At 28.8% G+C, this 20579-nt stretch overlaps 3 protein-coding genes across 4 annotated transcripts in view; 2 read left to right on the top strand and 1 right to left on the bottom strand.

Annotated features, from left to right (window-relative positions):
* LOC136083949 (uncharacterized) overlaps positions 1-20579 on the top strand; it is a 150704-nt gene that overhangs the window by 89936 nt on the left and 40189 nt on the right. The gene's annotated exons all lie outside the window — the stretch shown is intronic.
* On the bottom strand, positions 2588-8282 carry LOC136083948 (uncharacterized). Its single transcript, XM_065803904.1, has 6 exons — positions 8181-8282; positions 4326-7008; positions 4087-4184; positions 3242-3812; positions 2967-3165; positions 2588-2817 (listed from the first exon to the last, which is right to left on the bottom strand). The coding sequence occupies exon 2, from the start codon at positions 7004-7006 to the stop codon at positions 4982-4984; it is 2025 nt and encodes a 674-aa protein (XP_065659976.1). The 5' UTR covers positions 7007-7008; positions 8181-8282; the 3' UTR covers positions 2588-2817; positions 2967-3165; positions 3242-3812; positions 4087-4184; positions 4326-4981.
* Positions 14671-15210, top strand: LOC136083426 (uncharacterized). Its single transcript, XM_065802822.1, has one exon. It carries the CDS (start codon positions 14671-14673, stop codon positions 15208-15210), a length of 540 nt encoding a protein of 179 aa, XP_065658894.1.

Genomic DNA, 20579 nt, shown 5'->3' with positions numbered 1-20579 from the left:
ATCATCTTTCTCGGCAACAGAAGCATCTATCACGATTAATAAACTTTAAAAATCGTTAAACTCATGCCATAACTCTTTTATTGGAAATGAATGTTTTTAATATATATCAACAAAACACGATTAATGTTTTTTGTTTTATGTACAATGTAAATCTAACTTTTTTCCTATATCCTTTCCAAATTTGAATGCAGTGAAACCAAAAAACAAATATGACCTAAGAAATTAAAATCTTGTTCATAAACATTATTTGCTAATCAATTTTGGAAGATCTCTTATATCATATGACGGAGGTTTTCTTTGGAATCTAATAGTTTTAAAAAATTTTGGTTTCTCTTAAATTTGGACTTTTCTTTTATTTAAAAATAAATTTACAAAAGTTATTTTCTTAATTGATAATATATTTGAGTTCTTTTGAGCTTGATCCTTATTTTGATCCGTATTGTGTGATTCCTAAACGTGATATTAGAATTATTAGGTTGTTTATATAATATTTAGGGGTGTCCCGGATTGACTATCCAACGGGATATCCGGTAGGATTTTATTATTATTCGGTATCATTTATTCGGCCCGATAATAACTTTATCCGCTTTTTTATATACCGGCTGTTTCATGTTAATACCATTTGAAAATTAAAAGAAACCTAGAAATGTTATATTTTTAAATAATCTAGTGGTAATGGTTTCTTTTTAATATTGTTATTATAAAGGAAAAGTGGTACACAACGGGCCCCAAAGGTGATATTGGCCTCTACTAAATCTCTTACTTGGGCATTATTTAATCAAGTTTGACTTTAGAATATTGTTCAGCTGACCATAAACATTTAAGTAAACCATCCAAAAAATAGTTTTTTTATTGTTAATTTTCGGCAAAAAGAATATTTAAAAGTAGTACTTTTAAAATTTTATTGAGCTAAGTTTTTTTTAGTTTGACTTTATTTAAAATTATTGTCAATTTTTCTCTATTCAGAGTGTAAACTTTTAATGTGAATAATGAACAGGAGATTATGTATCATCAAAAAATCAGTTACAGTCAATTTTTGATTAGTAATAAGGTTTTATTCAGAAATTAAATTAAGGGGCACATTTAAGGCTACTTCCACGAAAAATGGGTTCCTAGCATTTCTGTGTTCAACGGTTGTTTCTTAACGGAAGGCAGAGTTATACTTTTAATTTTCTGATGTTAAATTGTAGAACATAGAATAAATTTCCTGAAAATTTTTATGTAATTTTTGGTTGGTTACAGCTAGTTGATTATATCTTTTTTAAAAAAGAGGCCTGTTTTAGGTCACTCCCCTATTATTATTAAAATACTACTAAAATGCGCAATATGCGCAATATTTAATGCGCAATATGCGCAATAATTACATTAGTTATGCGCAATAATTAATGCGCAATATGCGCAATAATTACATTAGTTTATCACTCATTTATATTTTATTTACCTTGACTTAGAGAAACTAACATATTTAGCCTTGATTACTTTTTCTCATAAATAATGAAAACAATCTTCCAAAAATACAGAGGATGCAGGTGGTGATAGTAAATTAAGTGCTAACTCTTTAGTAGTGGAAACTTCTCTTCATGTTTCCAATAATTTACAACTTTAGTCACTTTTTTTTTTCTATAATTGAGTGATTTGAGAAAATATTATCTCCATGAGCGGCTTTTAAAAAGGAAACTTGATCAGATTTTAATACATTTTGAATTTCTTTGTGCAGCTGAAAAAGATTCAGTTATAATTTTTTATCCTCTTCATACAAACTACAATGAAATTTTGTTTGCGAGATTATGCAGCGGAGTTGTGCAAAATGACTTCTGACCAGATTTATTACATATCCTGCTTATCTGATTTCCACGTGAAATGCATATAGCTCTAAAATCACAGCGTACTCACAAAACTTGCGTAGCAGCTTAATACAAAATTTAGGATTTATTTTTTGTAAGTTCAACTCTCAAATTATGGTATTTACAAAACATCTTTAGAAAATGCTCAGCCTAATTTAAGCAAGAAAAGTTACGTTTAGAAGAAGCTACCTTAACCTTGGCGTAACTTTAAAATATTTGTGCAGCTCATGCATATCAAATTTTTTTGTTTAGATTTGTGATAAGATTATTTTATAACTTGTGATAAAAATGCTGTATACCCAGCAAACATGCCTTTATCGGACCGCCGTGTTGCCGCCGTCGGCACTATATGCTGGCACGACGCTGGCGTCCGGTGCCGGTGCCGCTGCATTTTGCTCATCGGTTCTATGGCGGCCCACCATCCACAAGCCACTGATGGGCCATCATCGAACCGGCAGAATCCCCGAAAACAAACCTTCCTTGGACCACCGCGTTTCCGGCGTCGGCTAAATATGCTGGCCCAGCTTAGGCGCCCCGTGCCTGTACCACTGCTTACTTTTCTTATAGCTCCTATGGCGGTTCTTCGGCGGCAAAGCAGCATTGTATGTTGCACTAATTTTATAGCATTGTTGCACCTCGCGGTGCAGCAATGTATGTTGGTCAACATTGTATGTTGCACTAATTTTATAGCATTTTTGCACTTCGAGGGAGCGAATTCGAATAAAATAGTAAAAAATTAGTCATGAAACTAAAATAATGCTATTATTAAGATATAAAATTTATTCTTGCGGTTCGTCATCATTGTCGATATCAGCTCTTCTCTTTTCGATAAAAGTTCTTCTTTTAACACTTACGATTGCTCGCGCTTGCCTCCCACCATTTCGGTCTGGCGCTCCTCGTAAAAATCGTACAATTTCTTTTTGAAAATCACACTCACTAACTGTACTTGTAGGCGGATTCCTTAGCACGGCTCCTTAAAATAAATATACGCGTAAGAGATTTTAAAATAAAAATAGCAAGTTTACAATTATTTTATAACCTATAAAATTATCTCCGACAAAACAAATGACATTTTCTCAGAAAGGCATGCTAATATACCTGCATAAACAAAAATCAACTCACTTTCAAGTACACGCCTACACTGCGATTCTTTTAATCCAAATTTATTTTTTATATCCAATTTAAGGTCAGCTTCACTTCCTTTACGTTGACCACCGGTCCAATTAAGCTGACAACAAAGTTGATTTGTAAATAGAGAAGCAGACATTCTTCTTACAGCATCTTTCAGGTTGTATCCGCCTTTGCTAGCTACAGCAATAACCTATATATAAAGATTGGAAATACTTTGTAGCAAAATATTTTATTATGTTTATTAATATTTAAAACAATTTACTTACTAAGTTTGAAAATACTGTCTTATCGTTCTGTATGAGCTCTTCAAGTGTATTCAGCTCTTTTAAGTCGTTAAGAGGTAAGTGTAGCTTATCAAAAATTCCTTTATCATTTTCCCCCGCAGTTAAACTTTGCAGCAATTTTGTATTAATTTCAGTTTGACGTTGAAGATCTTTCAAGCAAACTTTGATCTCCATAACAACATTTACTAATGATGTTATATCAGTTGGCAAAATGTTCAAAGATGCAGAAGGAACGACAGGATCATTAAATGTATTTTTTTTAAATATGGGTTGTGTTGCTTTCTCGAAATTGAATTGACCATTTGTTACTGATGACAATTGATCTGTATTATTATTTGGTGAAGATGTTAATAAACCTGGAGAAGTTAATCTATTAGTAAGTATATCATTTCGAACCAGTTGGTTTGGTATTGCCAATGATATCTTAGGAGCTTCAGGTAGAATGTGTCTCTTCAATAACTTTGTCATCTTAGCTTTGCTTTGCTTATAGCTGTTATTAAATTTATTTGTGTCATTATCACTCTCGTCCTCATAATACCAGTAATCGTTCTTTCTGGAAAAAAAAAGTAAGTTAATGCAGAAAATAAGTTAATGTTTTAGAAATGAGAATTTTTTATTAAATACAAGAAATTCTTATCTACTAAATTCTAGTTTTATAAACTGTGCAGAAATTCTATTGAAACTAGATAAAACAAACAAAAAACTAGACAAAAAGGTATTAAAAAAATAAGTAAAAAATAATAAAAATAAACAATTCTCATCATTAAAACATGAAAAACATCATTAAAACTATTTCCATAAAATCAAAAAACTGTTAAAACATAAACCTTTTTTGGCGGCTTTGTGTCTTATGCTCTTCATCTTCTGTTTGTAAATCTTAAGTATCTTGCGCAACCACCAATTTTTTACAAGCTTTTTCATGTTTCTGAATAATAAATAATTTTATTTAATTTCATAAATATTCGAGAGGTGGTTTTAATATTATCTGAAGATGGTTTAACTTAGTTTGCCCACTAATTATACAAATCTCTTACTTTCTGAAAAAAAAAGTTTTAAAAGATTATACCTGTTCTATACATGATGGAAATAGTGTGCTTTGACCAGGTGTCATCTGGGATCTCCCCGGCTTTGCTTGATTTTTTAATTCTTGCATCACTAACATATTGTGGCCAATAGCATGAACAATCATCCACTAACCAATTGTCTGGTATAACATACATTGAACCTTGTTCGTTGAGAAATGATACAACAAGGTATTTCATTTTTCTTTCTTTCTAAAAATCAAAAACACTACTGGGTTAGGGTTAGGGGTTAAGGTATTACGGCTAACCCTAATCCTGATGAGTAAATATTAAAAAAGATTCATTGCTGTCGAATGAATATATTGCTAAACAAATATTTATTTATGATTTAAATGTTATTAGTAAAAAAAACTAAACAATCTACAAACAAATCAAATAGTAATTAATATTTAAAAATACATTCTATAATAGCAAGCAATGAGCAGCTTTTTTTATAAAACCTGGTATACAATAACTCTAGTGCCTGCTTATTTTCTTCTTGACATTAGACTTAATTAACTTATAATATATTGCATAATTTAGTGAAACTAAATGTTTTTTAAATTATTAATTAAAAAAATACAATTTGAAACAAAATACAAATTAATTTTAAATATATTTTGAACTTATAAATAATCCATTACATAGACAAAAAAAGCTTTTAAAAATGCAAAAGTGGGAGTGCAGCATATGTTTGGTTGTAAGGCAAAAGTGCATACTTCTTATCAATGTTACCAATAGAGCAAGACTTTGTATTGTCTGATAAATTACAAACTAAGTATATGCCAACGGATGATGAGTTCCAAGGATATGTGAAAAGTGTTTCTACGCTTTCAAATGTGTTGTATAAAACTAAAATATCACCATCTTTTCCATATTTTTTAACTATGTTTTGCACAAAAATAATTTCACCAGTTTTCAATTGACAACAACTGTCACCCACAGTACACTTAATACAAAAATCTCCTAAAATCACTTGCTTATGCTGAGATTCAATATCTGTAATATCGTTTGGAAGCCTAATATTCTGCTGCTGTTTTAATATAGGATACTTTAATTCAACCGCTTTTAGTTCCAATAAATTTTTTTCATGCAATCTTCGTTGTACCTGTTGTAATGGAAAATTTGGCTTTCGTATTAACTTTTTCAGCTGACCAAGATAGTTTTCAAATGGAAACGCAGATATGTTGTCTAAAGGTCCATACTTGATTGCATCTTGGCACAAATGTGAAAGTCCATGCACATTATAAGTTATCATTTCTGGACCATATATATCTGAGGTATGTTTTATGAACAGATTAAGAAAAGTATCAGCACTGACAGCATGATGTAAACATAATTTTGGACACAATAAAATTCTCATAGCAACAGATAATAACAAGAAGTTTTTATACATGGCTTCATTTAGTATATCTGCTAAGTATACAACACCAGTATATAACAAGAACTGTCTGAGTTCGGTTGCTTTCCATCTTTCAAATTCAGACACAGCCCTAGGCTTACGAGCAAATTCTTTTGGTATATACTTGGAAGCACCAACCAATCGAACAGAAAGTCGTGTTGAATCTCTTGCACCTAATCTAACATGCAAAGGACCTTTCAACCATATGTAAAGCAACTTTCTTACCACTCCCAAGCAGACAAGATGCATATAGTCATGAGGAAACTGTGTTACCATTCCAATACCAAGTTCCAAAAGAACAGACTCCCCATTGTGATGTTTTTTTTGAGTCATGTTAAAAAATGACTGATCTGTTCGAAGTTTAGCACCTAAAATAGGAAAGGTTACCCTTCCTATATAAAAACCTTTTTGGCAGCACTTATCACATCCGAAATATCCTCCATGCCCTTTGCATGCTTTTACAAATGCTCGTGCTGGACTATCACAAATAACAGCTGATATACTAAATTTGTATAATTTTCCACAGATAACAATTCCAGAAAGTAAAAGTGCTTTACTTTCTTCAACAAACTTTTTTAGAAACTCGTTGCAGTTTGATGGTTTACTTTTACCATAAAATAAACCAATTATAAATGGAGATTTGTTTTTCTGAATATTGTTTTGATGATACTCAATTAAACCCAATATTGGCCAAAACTGACCATTAGAACTTCGAAACAAAGGAAGACCATCAATATTTACTTGTATAGATATACAATTTAAATCATTAAAAAAAATTAAATTTGATATAGAACTCTTAATTCCGCTTTCAACACCAAAGTGATAATACTGTCCTCCAGAAATTTTGTCTACAGACATAACCAATTTTGTTTGACGTAAAGTACGTGAATCATTTGGCAACTCTGGAAACCAATTTTGCAAAACTTTTAACAATGAAGACAAAGCTTTCTCTGTAATGTCAAACTCAATTGACCATTGTGCCAAATTAATTCTTAAATTATAATCAATATGTAAAATACTATCGCCAGAAGATTCAGTGTCGGACGATTCTGGATAGCAATCAGAATTGTTCAAAATAGAATCTAAGTTTGCATCAATTTCATGAGTAGAAACATTGCTTTGACATTGGACTACATGATTTCGTGCTATATCAGGACTAATAACCAATTGAAGATTTGCATTATCTGCAGTTTTTGGTAAAATGTTTCTCTGATCATCTGTGTAGTCATCTAAGAACCTCTTGACATATTTTACTACCATTCGTCTTTTTGTCCAATAACTCATTACTAAAGATAAATAAGTAGTTTTGTTAACATCATGTAGTTATTGTACAGTTTTAAGATTCCACTCAAACAAATTTAAGAAATATATATATATATATATATATATATATATATATATATATATATATATATATATATATATATATATATATATATATATTTACAAATACATCATAAGTTGCAAAAAAGTGCGCTTTACTGCTTTAAAAAAGTGCGCTTTAATTCTTCATAAAAAATGAGGGAAACGAAGAAGATGTCATCAGTTGCGCCTAATGCTGCATTTGTAGATGTATATATATATATATATATATATATATATATATATATATATATATATATATATATATATATAATATATATATAATATATATATACTATATATATATATATATATATATATATATATATATATATATATATATATATATATATATATATATATATATATATATATACATATATATATATATATAATATATAATATATATATATATATATATATATATATATATATATATATATATATATTATATACATTTATTATTACTTAGTATATATAATATAAAGGTAATTTTAACAATAAAGCATGTACAACTTAAGTTGTACATGCTTTATTATTAAACACAAGGAGAAACTTCTCAACATAAGGAGAAATTTCTCCTTATGTTGAGTTTAAGCTATACAAATTTTTTTGTGAACTTTAAGCACATCTGAAATATTATGAAAAAATTATTATGAAGGAAAAAATAGTTAAATGTTACTTATGTATTTCTAAGATCTTTAGTTACTAAAGATCTTAGAAATACATAAGTAACATTATTTAAATATTTTTTTTACTAAAAATTTACAAAGCTAAAGTTTAGTAAACTTTTTTAATTATAAATGGTAATGGGGTATATACCCCATTACCATTTATAATTTTTCAATTAATATATATATATATATATATATATATATATATATATATATATATATATATATATATATATATATATATATATATATATATATATATATATATAAAATAAAATTTATAAAAAAAAAAAAAAAAACGTTAAAATTTTAATATTAATATTAAAAACCAACATTTTTTCATTAGAAGGTTTTAAATAATAACATAATAAATTTCAGTTGCCATAAAATATGAACTATATTTATTTACTTAAATTTGTTACCTTATAGAAATGTGTCCAATCAATTTAAATAATGAACAATTTGAACTTTACAATAAAACTTTACTTAAGTACTTAAGTTCTAATTTGAACTTTACAAATTTCAAATTAAAAAAAAAAACAGCGTGAACTTAAGTTCACGCGTAAGAGTAAATTTACACTTCTCGCCAATTTATTTTCTAGTTAAGGCACTACAGATATCGGACCGCCATGCTGAGCTGCCGCATTCGGCATTCTGCATAGAAACGACAAAGGGCCAACATGCACTAGCCTCTGTCGGCATTTTGTAGGCAAATCGAGCTATGGACCGCATTATAAATTCCGGCGGCGGTATTTTGTAGGTTAATCCAACTATGGACCGTTTTCAAAATGCCAGCAGCGACATTTTAGATAATGGTCCGCAACCGGCATGTTTGCTGGGTATGTTCCTAAAAGTGATTGTTTAGTAAATAAGTTATACTACTTTTTGTTAAAGCTCAATAAAATGTAGTTTTTTAAATTTATTATTACTTCCTTAAAGGAAGTAGTTATGATTTAAGTTATTAGAGCAAAAGAATCCATTTGCGCATATTTTTTTAACCATAACGTTGAAAAAATTACAAAATTATTTATAGTTTTACAAAATTAGTATCAGCGCCACTTGCGCAGTTAAAATCTAGTCATTGGAATGACTAAATAATAAATAAATAGTCATTAAACAAAATAAACAAATAAAAAGTTAATGATATAGATATCGACCAAAAGAAAATAACGCAAAATAAAAAGAAGAACAACAACTGACATAAAAGATAACGAATGAATGAGATAACACAACGTTTGACGATCAGAATGACGATAGAAAATAAAAAGAAAAAATATATATATTTTTAAATATTATGACAAAAAAATATAGACAAAAAAATAATAACTTGAACAATAGCAACAAACATAAAAAGCAACAATAATAAAAATTATTAGCAACAGACCACAAAAAAAATATTTGTCAACATAATTAATGTACAAATGTTTACGTCAATATAAATTTTGCACAAAATTATACAACAGTATAAACAAAACATAGAAACTCGCGACAACGTAAAAAGTACACATAAACAGACGACATTGTAAAGAATACACAAAAATTTACGATAATATAAGCAATCCAAATAACATACACGAATAAAATTTAAAAAATGTTTTTTTTGTTTTCTTTTAATAACTTATTAAAGTTTTTTATTTTCGAATTTGTCGCGAACATTTTTATTCTTTTTAACTTTGCGTTCAGTTCTTTAATTTATTTGATGATTTTCTTCGATTTTTATTTTTTAATATTTTCATTGTTTTCACTTTATTTTCTTTATTTTTCAAATTTTCTATTCTAAACAACTTTTATTTAATTTTCTTTTGCTCTTTTATCTATTTTTTACCTTTTCATCGTTAAAAGAATGCTTCCTCCATTTGCGACGTCATTGCAAAGTGAATTAAAGGGTTATTCATTTTTGAATGCGTGTTTATTCATTATTATAGAACCATTTATTCATTCTTATATGCGCGTTTTTAGGCGAGTCAACCACCCATAAAATCTCTAATATAATTTTATATAAACAATAAATAGGCTTTTATGTTTTTATATAGATATATTTAAAATATAAAATAGGTTGTTGCCACTGTTATATATTTAAAAAGGGTTGCCGAGCCAGCGTTGGATTTATGTAACTATGCACACGATTGAAAAATGGAGTTTAATTAAAGTCTGTGTTTCCATAATATTTATTCATTTTTTGAATACGTGTTTAATCATTCTTATATGCTCATTTATTCATTCTTTTTTATCTTCCATCCATAGGGATGGAAGAGAAAAAAGCAGTTCCAATCCTAAGTGACATTTACATTCGGTGAAAACCATCATCGAATGTAAAAAGTCTTCGTCCTTAGTATTTTTAACCTCATTTACCAGGAAACAAGAACAATTTGTTTTGAAGAACTGTAAACAGGGTTAAAAATACTTAGGACGAAGACTTTTTACATTTGTTGATAGTTTATTTAATTTAGTATTAGGTCTTTGTTTAATTTTATTATTAAATTTATTGATTGATTAAATTATTATATATTAAATATTCATTTAGGTAGATTTAAATTTAATTATTTATAATTATTACATAAATCCAGCGCTGGCTCGTCAACCATTTTTTAAATAAATAACAGTGGCAGCAACCTATTTTATATTTTAAATATATCTACATATAAACATAAAAGCCTATTTATTGTTTATATAAAACTATATTAGAGATTTTAGCGGTGGTTTACTCGCGTATAAAAAATCTAATAAAAAAAAAGTTGAAATTTAAAAAATTTAAAAAAATTTTCAAAATTCAATGTTTTCTCAAGTGTGCGGTTTTATCAGAATGTTATCTAAAACAGCACAACTTTTTTTTCTTTACATTTAATATTTTCGATAATTTTGTTATTATTTTTTTAACATATCAGGAAACCAAAAAAGTTCTTGCGGTTTTTCCGTATATAATAAAAACACACAAAACGACAAAAGTAAGTACATTTATTCATCAAAATAGTCACCATTAGCATCTAAAACCTTTTCCCAACGTAAAACAAGCTTATTTATTCCACTTCTAAAAAATTCTCGGTCCTTTGAGTCTATAAAAGCTTTCAACTCCATTTAAACCGCGTCCTGGTCTCGGAACTGCTGTCCTTTTAAATGATTTCCCAGGAAAAAGAAAAAATGGAAATCAGTAAGGGAGAGGTCTGGCGAGTATGGTGGATGAGGCAAACTCTCCCAACCAAGGCTTTGGAGCTTGTCCTGAGTCACGCGAGCGGTGTGCGGTCTCGCGTTGTCGTGGAGAAGCAGAACTCCTCTCCTGTGCACCAGTGCAGGCTGCTTTACAAGCAACAGGTCGTAAACTCGTTGCAGCTGTGCTGAGTAGACTAGTCCAGTAATGGTTTGGCCTGTTGGGAGCAGCTCGTAATGCACCACACACATGCACAGGAGAGGAGTTCTGCTTCTCCACGACAACGCGAGACCGCACACCGCTCGCGTGACTCAGGACAAGCTCCAAAGCCTTGGTTGGGAGAGTTTGCCTCATCCACCATACTCGCCAGACCTCTCCCTTACTGATTTCCATTTTTTCTTTTCCCTGGGAAATCATTTAAAAGGACAGCAGTTCCGAGACCAGGACGCGGTTGAAATGGAGTTGAAAGCTTTTATAGACTCAAAGGACCGAGAATTTTTTAGAAGTGGAATAAATAAGCTTGTTTTACGTTGGGAAAAGGTTTTAGATGCTAATGGTGACTATTTTGATGAATAAATGTACTTACTTTTGTCGTTTTGTGTGTTTTTATTATATACGGAAAAACCGCACGAACTTTTTTGGTTACCTATAATAATATATTAATAGAGTAAAACTGGGTCAAATCGCACACTTATTAATAAAAATTAAATTACTTTTTTATTTTTTATTTTATTTTATTTTTTTATTAAATAGGTAATTAAAAACTACATAAGATAATATATATATGTTAAGAAAAAAAAAAATTTATCAAAAATGTTTAATGTAAAGAAAAAAAAGTCATGCGGTTTTAGGTCACATTCTGATAAAACCGCACACTTGAGAAAACATTGAATTTTGAAAACTTTTTTAAACTTTTTAAATTTCAACTTTTTTTTATTATATTTTTATCACAACTTATTTTTAAGAAACTATATTCAAGTTTTTACACTTTTTTTTCAACAAGAAAATTTAGTTCCAACAACATATTTCTTTGGTAAACGTGTTTCTTTACACATCGTGTTTCCCGACATATCGAATTCTCGCATTGCAACATTTCTGTGTGTAGCTGTACTCTACACTTTTTACATTTTGCAACTTTTAATCGTTTGGGCAGCCGGTACTTGTTCTTCATTACTTTATGCTGAGGCTGCTTAACATTGTTATGCTCAGTTATTTGAGTACTTGGCATAGGGAGTCTACGCTTTGTGTTAAGTTTAGCAACATTCACGACTTTCTTTGTTGCTTCATTTTCATCATTTTGTTTGAGGAACTCGATTACATTTTCTTTGGTAATACATTTTTAGCCAACTTTTGACATGTTGCACTACTTTGATTTCTTAACATGCGATTGATTTCTGACGATTGCATGCAAGCGTGTAAAACATTTACCACTCTCGTTCAGCAGTGTGAGCAACAATAGAAAATTTTATTTATCTAAATTCTTTCATTTTGAGTCTTTGCAATACTTTGTAAGAATTTCTTTCCATGGTTGTTTGGCATGATAACAGACACCTCTATCCAATGGTTGTAAAATTTGTGAAGAATGCTCTGGTAGACAAATCAAGATTATATCGTGTTTTTTGCACAGCAATACCGCTTCAAAAGGTATGTGAGTTGTATGCCCGTCTAATACTAAAATGTGAATACCACCAACTTGCTCATTTTCGGGTATAAATACTTCTTTCAGTCATTGAATAAACGTATCGTGCTTCATCTAACCTGATTTTGAAATTTAATATTTGGTGCCAACTAGACCACCTCTTGCCCAGTTAGGAAAAAAGTTTCTTTTGGATTTGTATATCACAAATAGTGGTGCAAAATGACCATTAGCGTTGCAGCAACTGTTTACAGTATAATGAATTTCTTCATTGTTGCCACTAAGTTTAAATGCACGTTCTTTCCCTTTTCGACATATTACGCTTGCTTTGCCTTAATCACACAAAAATCTGTTTCATCATAATTCCAAATATGCGACCCATACCAGTCTATTGGTATTGCTTAGCGACGCATTCAAAATAACGATCAATTATTTCTGGCATGCAAGAAGCAGCTCTTTTAGATGCTAAGTTATCCATTTTCTTGTTGAAATTTCTTTTGATTATCTCTTCATAAAGGCAAAAAACCAGTTTTTACCAGGCTTGCCATTTTTGAATAAGTGCAATTGATCTTCGCGTTTAAGGTAGTATACAAACTCTAGAATTTCATTTCGAGTTAAACCATAAACCCAGTCACCAAGTAATTAGAACTCATGCACCATCAATCTTTCTATTTCATTTGAAAGTACGTTGTTGTACCTGAGCCATGGAAGTCTTTGTTGTTGTTATTTTTGAGATCTTTGAGCGTTGAGACTGGAACACCATGTTTGAATGCAGCTTTTCTCAGTGATATTTTATTTTCTTTCATATCAGTTAATGCGGCTAGTATATCGTTTTCCTTTTATATTTTAGTTTTTTTAGTTAACATGTTCAAGTGAGTGAGTTAAATTGAATTGAGTGAGTGATGCTTATATTAGGAAATAATATAATAATTGGTTTTTAATAAGTTAATTAGATAAAGATAGGCGCTTAGTCACTTGCGAAAAACTAAATTAAGTAATTAATCGAGTGTGCGGTTTAATCAGAAAAAATAGTTTTTTTTACTTTTTTGATTTTTTATTTAACTTTTTGTTCTAGCTGCATAAAAGTTATACTATCAGAACTAAAATTAAATTTTCTACAAGAAAGTGCTAAAATTATTTTTATTACATTTTCAGTTCAAGCGCAATTTTGTTCGCAACGATAAAAAATATTTTAAAAATTTTAACTCCCAGTTAAAGTTGTAAAAAAAAGAAAAAAATGGAGTTAAACCGACATATAATTTTATCAACTCGAATAGAGGAGATGGTTCTGTATTTAAATATGATTTTATTTTTCTCATAGCCATATCCGTTTAGTTTTTATTTGATAATTTCGATCAGTGTGTGGAATGATGTGGTGTGCGGTTTGACCTGGTTTTACTCTGAGAATGAACAAACACGCATATAAGAATGAATAAATGCGCATATAAGAATGAATAAACACGCATATAAAAATGAATAGATGCGCATATGAAAATGAATAGCCCTGTAATATTGGGAATATTGGGACCATTAAAATAATATTTGTTTGTCTGTGTCTTCAGACATATAAGCTGTAAGGTGTTGCAACTAAAACTTTTAGTCTGAATGAAAAAAAAACAATTCCCGGTATGAAGTATATTCATAATGTATCTAGGAAAAATATAAATGTATAATAATACATTTATAGGTAAATATATATAATACAAACATAATAATATATAGAAGTTGTCATGACCCGTAAAATACGGGTTTGGTAAATTACCTTTACTATACTTATTATTATTACCTTACTTCAATATGTTTTAGTGAGCGTTAGAAAAATAATTATATACATATATAAAAACTATTCATTGAACTATTCATTGAACTATTCATTGAACTAACAGTTCTATTGAACTAACAGTTCTATTTGTGTTAATAAGTAAAAATACAAGTTGCTATCAGTTATTAAAAATGGCAGTAACCATTAGCGAAATTCGAACAATGTTCAAGTAAATATTTGCGGACTACAAAAAAGATATAGTATTACTAATAAAAAAAACAAGAAGAAAATATTCTTAAACTCAGCAGTGCGAATGCAAAAATAACAAGCGACCGACAACAAAAAGCTGAAACAAACATTAAAGACAGCATGGAAAAAGTTAAAGGATTGGAAAAGGAAGTATTTATTATAAAGGAAAGTTTAAATTTTGACGAGGAACTCATCGAAAAAAAGGTCAAAAATAATATTATGTCTATTGAAAAAAAAAGATTTTGTAAAACCGAAGCACATAAAAACGATGACATTATTGACTTTAAAAAAAAACTTAGAGAAATTGAGGATCGGTCACGAAGAAATAACCTTAGGATTGATGGCATCAAAGAAAATGAAAATGAAACATGGTCTGAAAGTGAAATAAAAGTGATTAAACTTTTTGAAGAGACTCTAGGGGTGGAAAATGTGGGAATTGAACGAGCGCATCGTAGTGGACGCCGAGATGCAAAAACACCACGCACAATTATTATTAAGCTTTTAGACTACAAAGGTAAGGATGATTTTTTAAAAAATTCTTCTAAATTAATGGGTGAAAATTTCTACATAAACGAAGATTTTTGCTTTGAAACGAACTTAATAAGAAAAGATCTTAGAGAAAAATTGAAAATTGAGCGGCAGCTGGGAAAATTTGCATAAATATCATATGATAAGCTGATTGTACGCAAGTGGGTGTTTAAGAAAACGAAAGAAATCTCGAATCTGTGTCAGTAAGAGTTAGGGTTTATAACTTTTCTTTTAAATATTGCTAACTATTTATTAACTATTTTACGTTTATTTATATATGCGTTACTTTAAATGGAGGAAAGCTTTATTATAAAATTTCTAGATGGAAATGTCGTCCTCAGTGACGTCAATGACTCTAATAACTTTAATCAAAAAACATTTGAAAGCCAATACTCTACAGTTATTGAATCTTCTCAATATCTTCAAAAAAATAAAAATAGTTTTTTCAATTTTAAACATTAATATTCGAAGTTTAAATAATAATTTTGAAAATCTTAGGCTTTTGTTGGATGAATTAAAACACGATTTTAAATTTATTTGTCTAACGGAAATTTGGTGTAAGCGTGGCGAAACAAATGCTCAATTTGAACTAATGAACTACTCATCAGTTTACCAATCACGTGGTTTTCGTGTTGGTGGGGGCGTATGTATTTTTGTTCACGACTCAATTAGTTATAATTTACGTCACGATCTCTGGGTAAATGAAAAACATTGTGAGTCATTATGCATTAAATTAATAAATAAAACAACAACAAAAATAATTATAAATGCCACATTTAGACCTCCATATACTAGCTTAAAAAAAATTAAAAACTTATCTTATACCATTCTTAACAAATACAAATAAAACCCGAAGTCAGGCCTACTTAATTGAGGATTTTACCATAGACCTAATAAACCATGCTTTCAATAGTAATGTTAACAATTTTATAAATACTCTTCTACAAAATAATTTGATTCCGTCAATAAACAAGCCAACGAGAGTGACTAACAACTCTTCTACACTTCTTGATAATATAATAACTAATAACCATCTTAATAACCGTCTTTACACAGGCATAATCAAAACTGACTTATCGGATTATTTCCCAACATTCCTACTTACTAACAATATATTATTAAACAGTATTCCTTCTCAATCCATTATATATAGGCGACAGATCAATGAAAACTTGGTAAAAAAGGTTCAAATTCCTTTTAAAAGACAACGTTGATTAGAATTTGGTATTGCAGTCACATGACGTCAACAACGTATACGATCTATTTTTAAATCAATTCTGCAAGCAATATGATCAAACATTTCCTGAAAAAAAAATTATTGTAAAAACCAAAACTGTTTTAACTCCATGGATGTCTAACGGGTTACTAAGATCTTCAAAAAGAAAACAAAAGTTATATAAAAACTGAAACAAAAAAAACTTATAAAAACGAAATGACTTATTAAAATTATAAAAATATATTTGAAAAAACAAAAAGGAACTCAAAAAAGCTTTATTATGCAAAGCTATTTAGTAAAGCCATCGGAAACACTGAAAAAACATGGAGTGTAATTAAAGAAATAATAGGAAAAAATAATTATGCGGGAAACATTCTGTCAATAAAAGTAACAATTGATAAAAACACAATTTATGAAAAATTAATTATTGCTGAAAAACTATTTGAATTTTGTTTAAAAAATTACGATAAAGTTATGGATGAACCTAATATAAAACTAATTGAATTGCAAACCGCATTTTTTTACCTTAAAACTATCAACAGTGCTGGATTTGATAAAGTTAACGTTAACGCTGTAAAATCAGTACATAATGTAATAAAACCCTCGTTATTTCACATATTTTATCTTTCATTTAAAATAGGTATTGTCCCTGAAAAGCTAAAAATTGCACGAATCACGCCGATATTTAAGTCCGAAGATGACTCAAATATTTCTTATTATAGGCCTATATCTATTTTTCCTTATTTTTCAAAATTACTTGAGAGAATAAGGTACAATTTGCTATTTAATCACTTATTAGAAAACGACATACTGTATTCAAAACAACTTGGTTTCAAAAAAAAAATTCAACGGAGCATGCAGTGATTGAACTAGTAAATCAAATATCAAGTTCATTCAGTAGTAATTATTTTACCTTAAAATACCGTTAATCATAATACACTAATAAAAAAACTTGAATTCTATGGTGTAAAAAATAATAAATTACTTTGGTTCAAAAGTTATTAGACCGATAGAAAACAATTTATAGTTTATGAACAAAAACAAACATTTCCGACTGCCATAACTTGTGGGGTTCCCCAGGGCTCTATTTTAGGACCACTGTTGATCCTAATGTATATTAATGATTTAAACTTAGGAACTGACCTATTAAATTGTATTCTTTTTGCAGATGACTCCAATCATTTTTATTCCCACAGTGATATTATTACACTATTTAAAACAACAAACAAACAATTATTGAAAGTTAATGAGTGGTTTAAAAGTAATAAACTTTCTCTAAATGTGGATAAAACCAAATTTATTTTGTTCCACAAACAGAAGAAATGAAAAAATATTCCCATAAAATTGCCTAATCTAATAATCAATAACACTAACATTAAAAGAAAAAACTCAGTCAACTTTCTAGGCGTAATCTTAGATGAACATATACATTGGAGTTTACATATAAAAGGTAGTGATAATAAAATATCAAAATTTAGCAATGATATATAGGACTAAACTATTTTTTAACAGTAGTTCTTTAAAAAGTTTATATTTCTCTTTATTCATTGTTGTTTAATTTATTGCAATATTGCATGGGCAAGTACAAACCATACAAAATTATAAAAGTTGTACTGTAAACAAAAATACGCGTGCAGAATAACTTTTGGAGCTAATAGAACTCTACCTTGTGAGCCTCTTCTGCCAACACTTGGAGCATTAAATATATATAAAATCAACTTACATCAAGTTTTAATGTTCATGTATAAAACAAATATAGGATTATCTCCTAAAATATTTCAATCCTATTTTGACAAAATAGTTCATAAATATCCAACAAAATTTTCAAATAACAACTTTGTTGTCCCAAAATATAATTCAAAAATAACTTCATATTCAGTTCTTTATCGTGGACCACACTTGTGAAAATGTTTCCCAAAATTGTAAATACACATAAAACTAGTATAGAGCAGTTTAAAAATGAATCAAAACAGGCAGTCTTACTTATGGATTTTAATGTATCCGATTTTAAATGTTTTTTTAAATTAAAACGCAAATACAAAAAATAATTAATGCAAAAATTGTCACTGAGTGTACCTACATTTTTTTTATTATCTTAATTATGGTATTACCAGTATGACGTTTGCTGACTTATTTATGCTATTTCTATGGTGTATATTAGTTTATTTACTTTTTATTTTTTAAATCTTAGTTTAAATTTTTAAGTTTTAAGCAAATGATAATATCTTATTTATTTTTTCTTATTCACTTGATCTTAGTCTTTCCTTAAACTTTTATTCTTTCAAATTTTTCTTTAAATGACAACGAATTGTTATCTAATTTACTTTTACATTTTAATTTTTTCTATAAATAGTTTGTTAACTATAGATATTTAAATATTATGGTTTTTGTAAATACGTGAGAATAGGGCTTGGTGATAAGGCTAAATTAGTCTTGTTCTTGCCTCGCGCCAATATTTATTTTTATTTATGAGCTTCGAAACTGTATATATTATTTAACGGCAAAAAAAAATTAAAAATACTTGAGGAACCCATTTGCAAAAAGTCCGAATAAACTGATTTTGAGAAAACAACAAAAAACTAAACTACTTTTAGTTGTGCATCAAGGAAAATTAATATTTTTTTTGTCCATTTTTAGGACCAAAAAGTTTTTAATTGGTCCAATATTTAAATAGGTGATAGATTTATGTATATAAAACGTGGAAATAGAAATAACTCAAAGTTTTTATTTTTGTGGCTTAGCTCCTCACTTATTGTTTACTTTTTAAAGCAATAAAATAAATTTTCTTTTATAATTAACTTTGAAAAACTTTAAACGTTCTGGTAGATGTTGAGCGATTCGCTATTTATCAACAATATCATTACCAGTCTAAATAATATTTAGAATACCCGCTTGAAATGTGTTAATTACTACTGGCATAAAAAGTTTCAAAAAACATGAGATGACTTAACTATGTGGAGTAGCGGACTTAACATGACCCGTATCAATACTATTGTTAAATATTAATATATTACTGGTCATGGTAAGTCTATTCCGCACCTACCATTTTAATAATTTCGCTTTATTTCAATAATTTTTAAAAAAGAGCATAATAATAAAGTCTTTGTTTTGAGTTAACGATTAACTTACAATACGGTATTGATTAATTAATTAATTTTATTAATTAAGCTATACAAAATTAATAAATAAAAATTAATTATAAATAATAACAAAAAGTTAATAGAAACTTATCAAAGGAAAAAATAATAGGGCCCGTTTAAGCCTTTTTTTTTTTTCTTACAAAAATCTACAGAAGTTGTAAAATATAATAAATAAATTGGCCATCTTCAGCTTATCAGGACTCTTGCCCTGTTAATTTTATAGAAAATTAACATTTCCATCTAAAATCATTTTTCTATAAGAAAGTTGTCTCTTTAATCATAGCTATAAGAAAGATACAGTTTGGAAGCGAACAATATCGCATTGTTTTAACACTTTAATACTGTTTTTTCTCGTTTCCGGACTTCCGAACCTGCACAAAAAGATTGTTGTTGTTAGCGGTTGCCTGTTATTTTTTTAAGTTGACTTTCTATTTTTACTGAAATTGATTTTTTTGATATGCCTGGTGAAAATTGTGCAATATTTGGTTGTTCAACTTCAAGAAGACACAAAGGTATCAGCATTTTCAAAGTTCCTACTCCAACTTATGATGCAAATAAGAAATGGAGTAATAAGCTTATTAACGTAATTACTAGAGACAGACTCATCGATGATTCTTTGAAAAAACGAATTGATTCCTTCAACCTTTATATTTGCAAGCTTCACTTTATTGATGATCAATTTTGAGTTTACTCATCTCGGAAAAATTTAAAGGATGGAGCATAGCCATCTCTAAATCTCCCTAAGAAAAGTAATAAATCACAGCGAAGTTCAATATCCATTACAAAACGTGAGGAGTTTTTAGTGACGCAAGAGTTAATTTCTCGAACTACAACGTCATGTTACAAATCTTTTGATGATTTAAAAAAACGTATTTTAAAGCTCTCTCTTGGTGATTGTTGGAAAATTTCTTTGGATGATAGATTTGCAGTAATTACTTGTAATTCTTCAGAACATATTTTACTAAAGTATGAAGTTTATATCGACGAGTTGCTAGACTATTGTGTAATAATTTTAGGTTGGATGTTACCAATAGATCATTTTTTGTACTTTCAATGTAAAAGATCTTTTTTAAACGTTTCTTTATCAAAACTTATAAGTCATACTGAAACGCTTGTTGTTTGTCCTGGTGTTGAAGTAAAAAGTT

Source organism: Hydra vulgaris, chromosome 08, assembly GCF_038396675.1.
Source record: "Hydra vulgaris chromosome 08, alternate assembly HydraT2T_AEP".
NCBI lineage: Eukaryota > Metazoa > Cnidaria > Hydrozoa > Anthoathecata > Hydridae > Hydra > Hydra vulgaris.
Note: the sequence above shows the minus strand (reverse complement) of the source record. Positions and strands in the feature narration are given on the sequence as shown.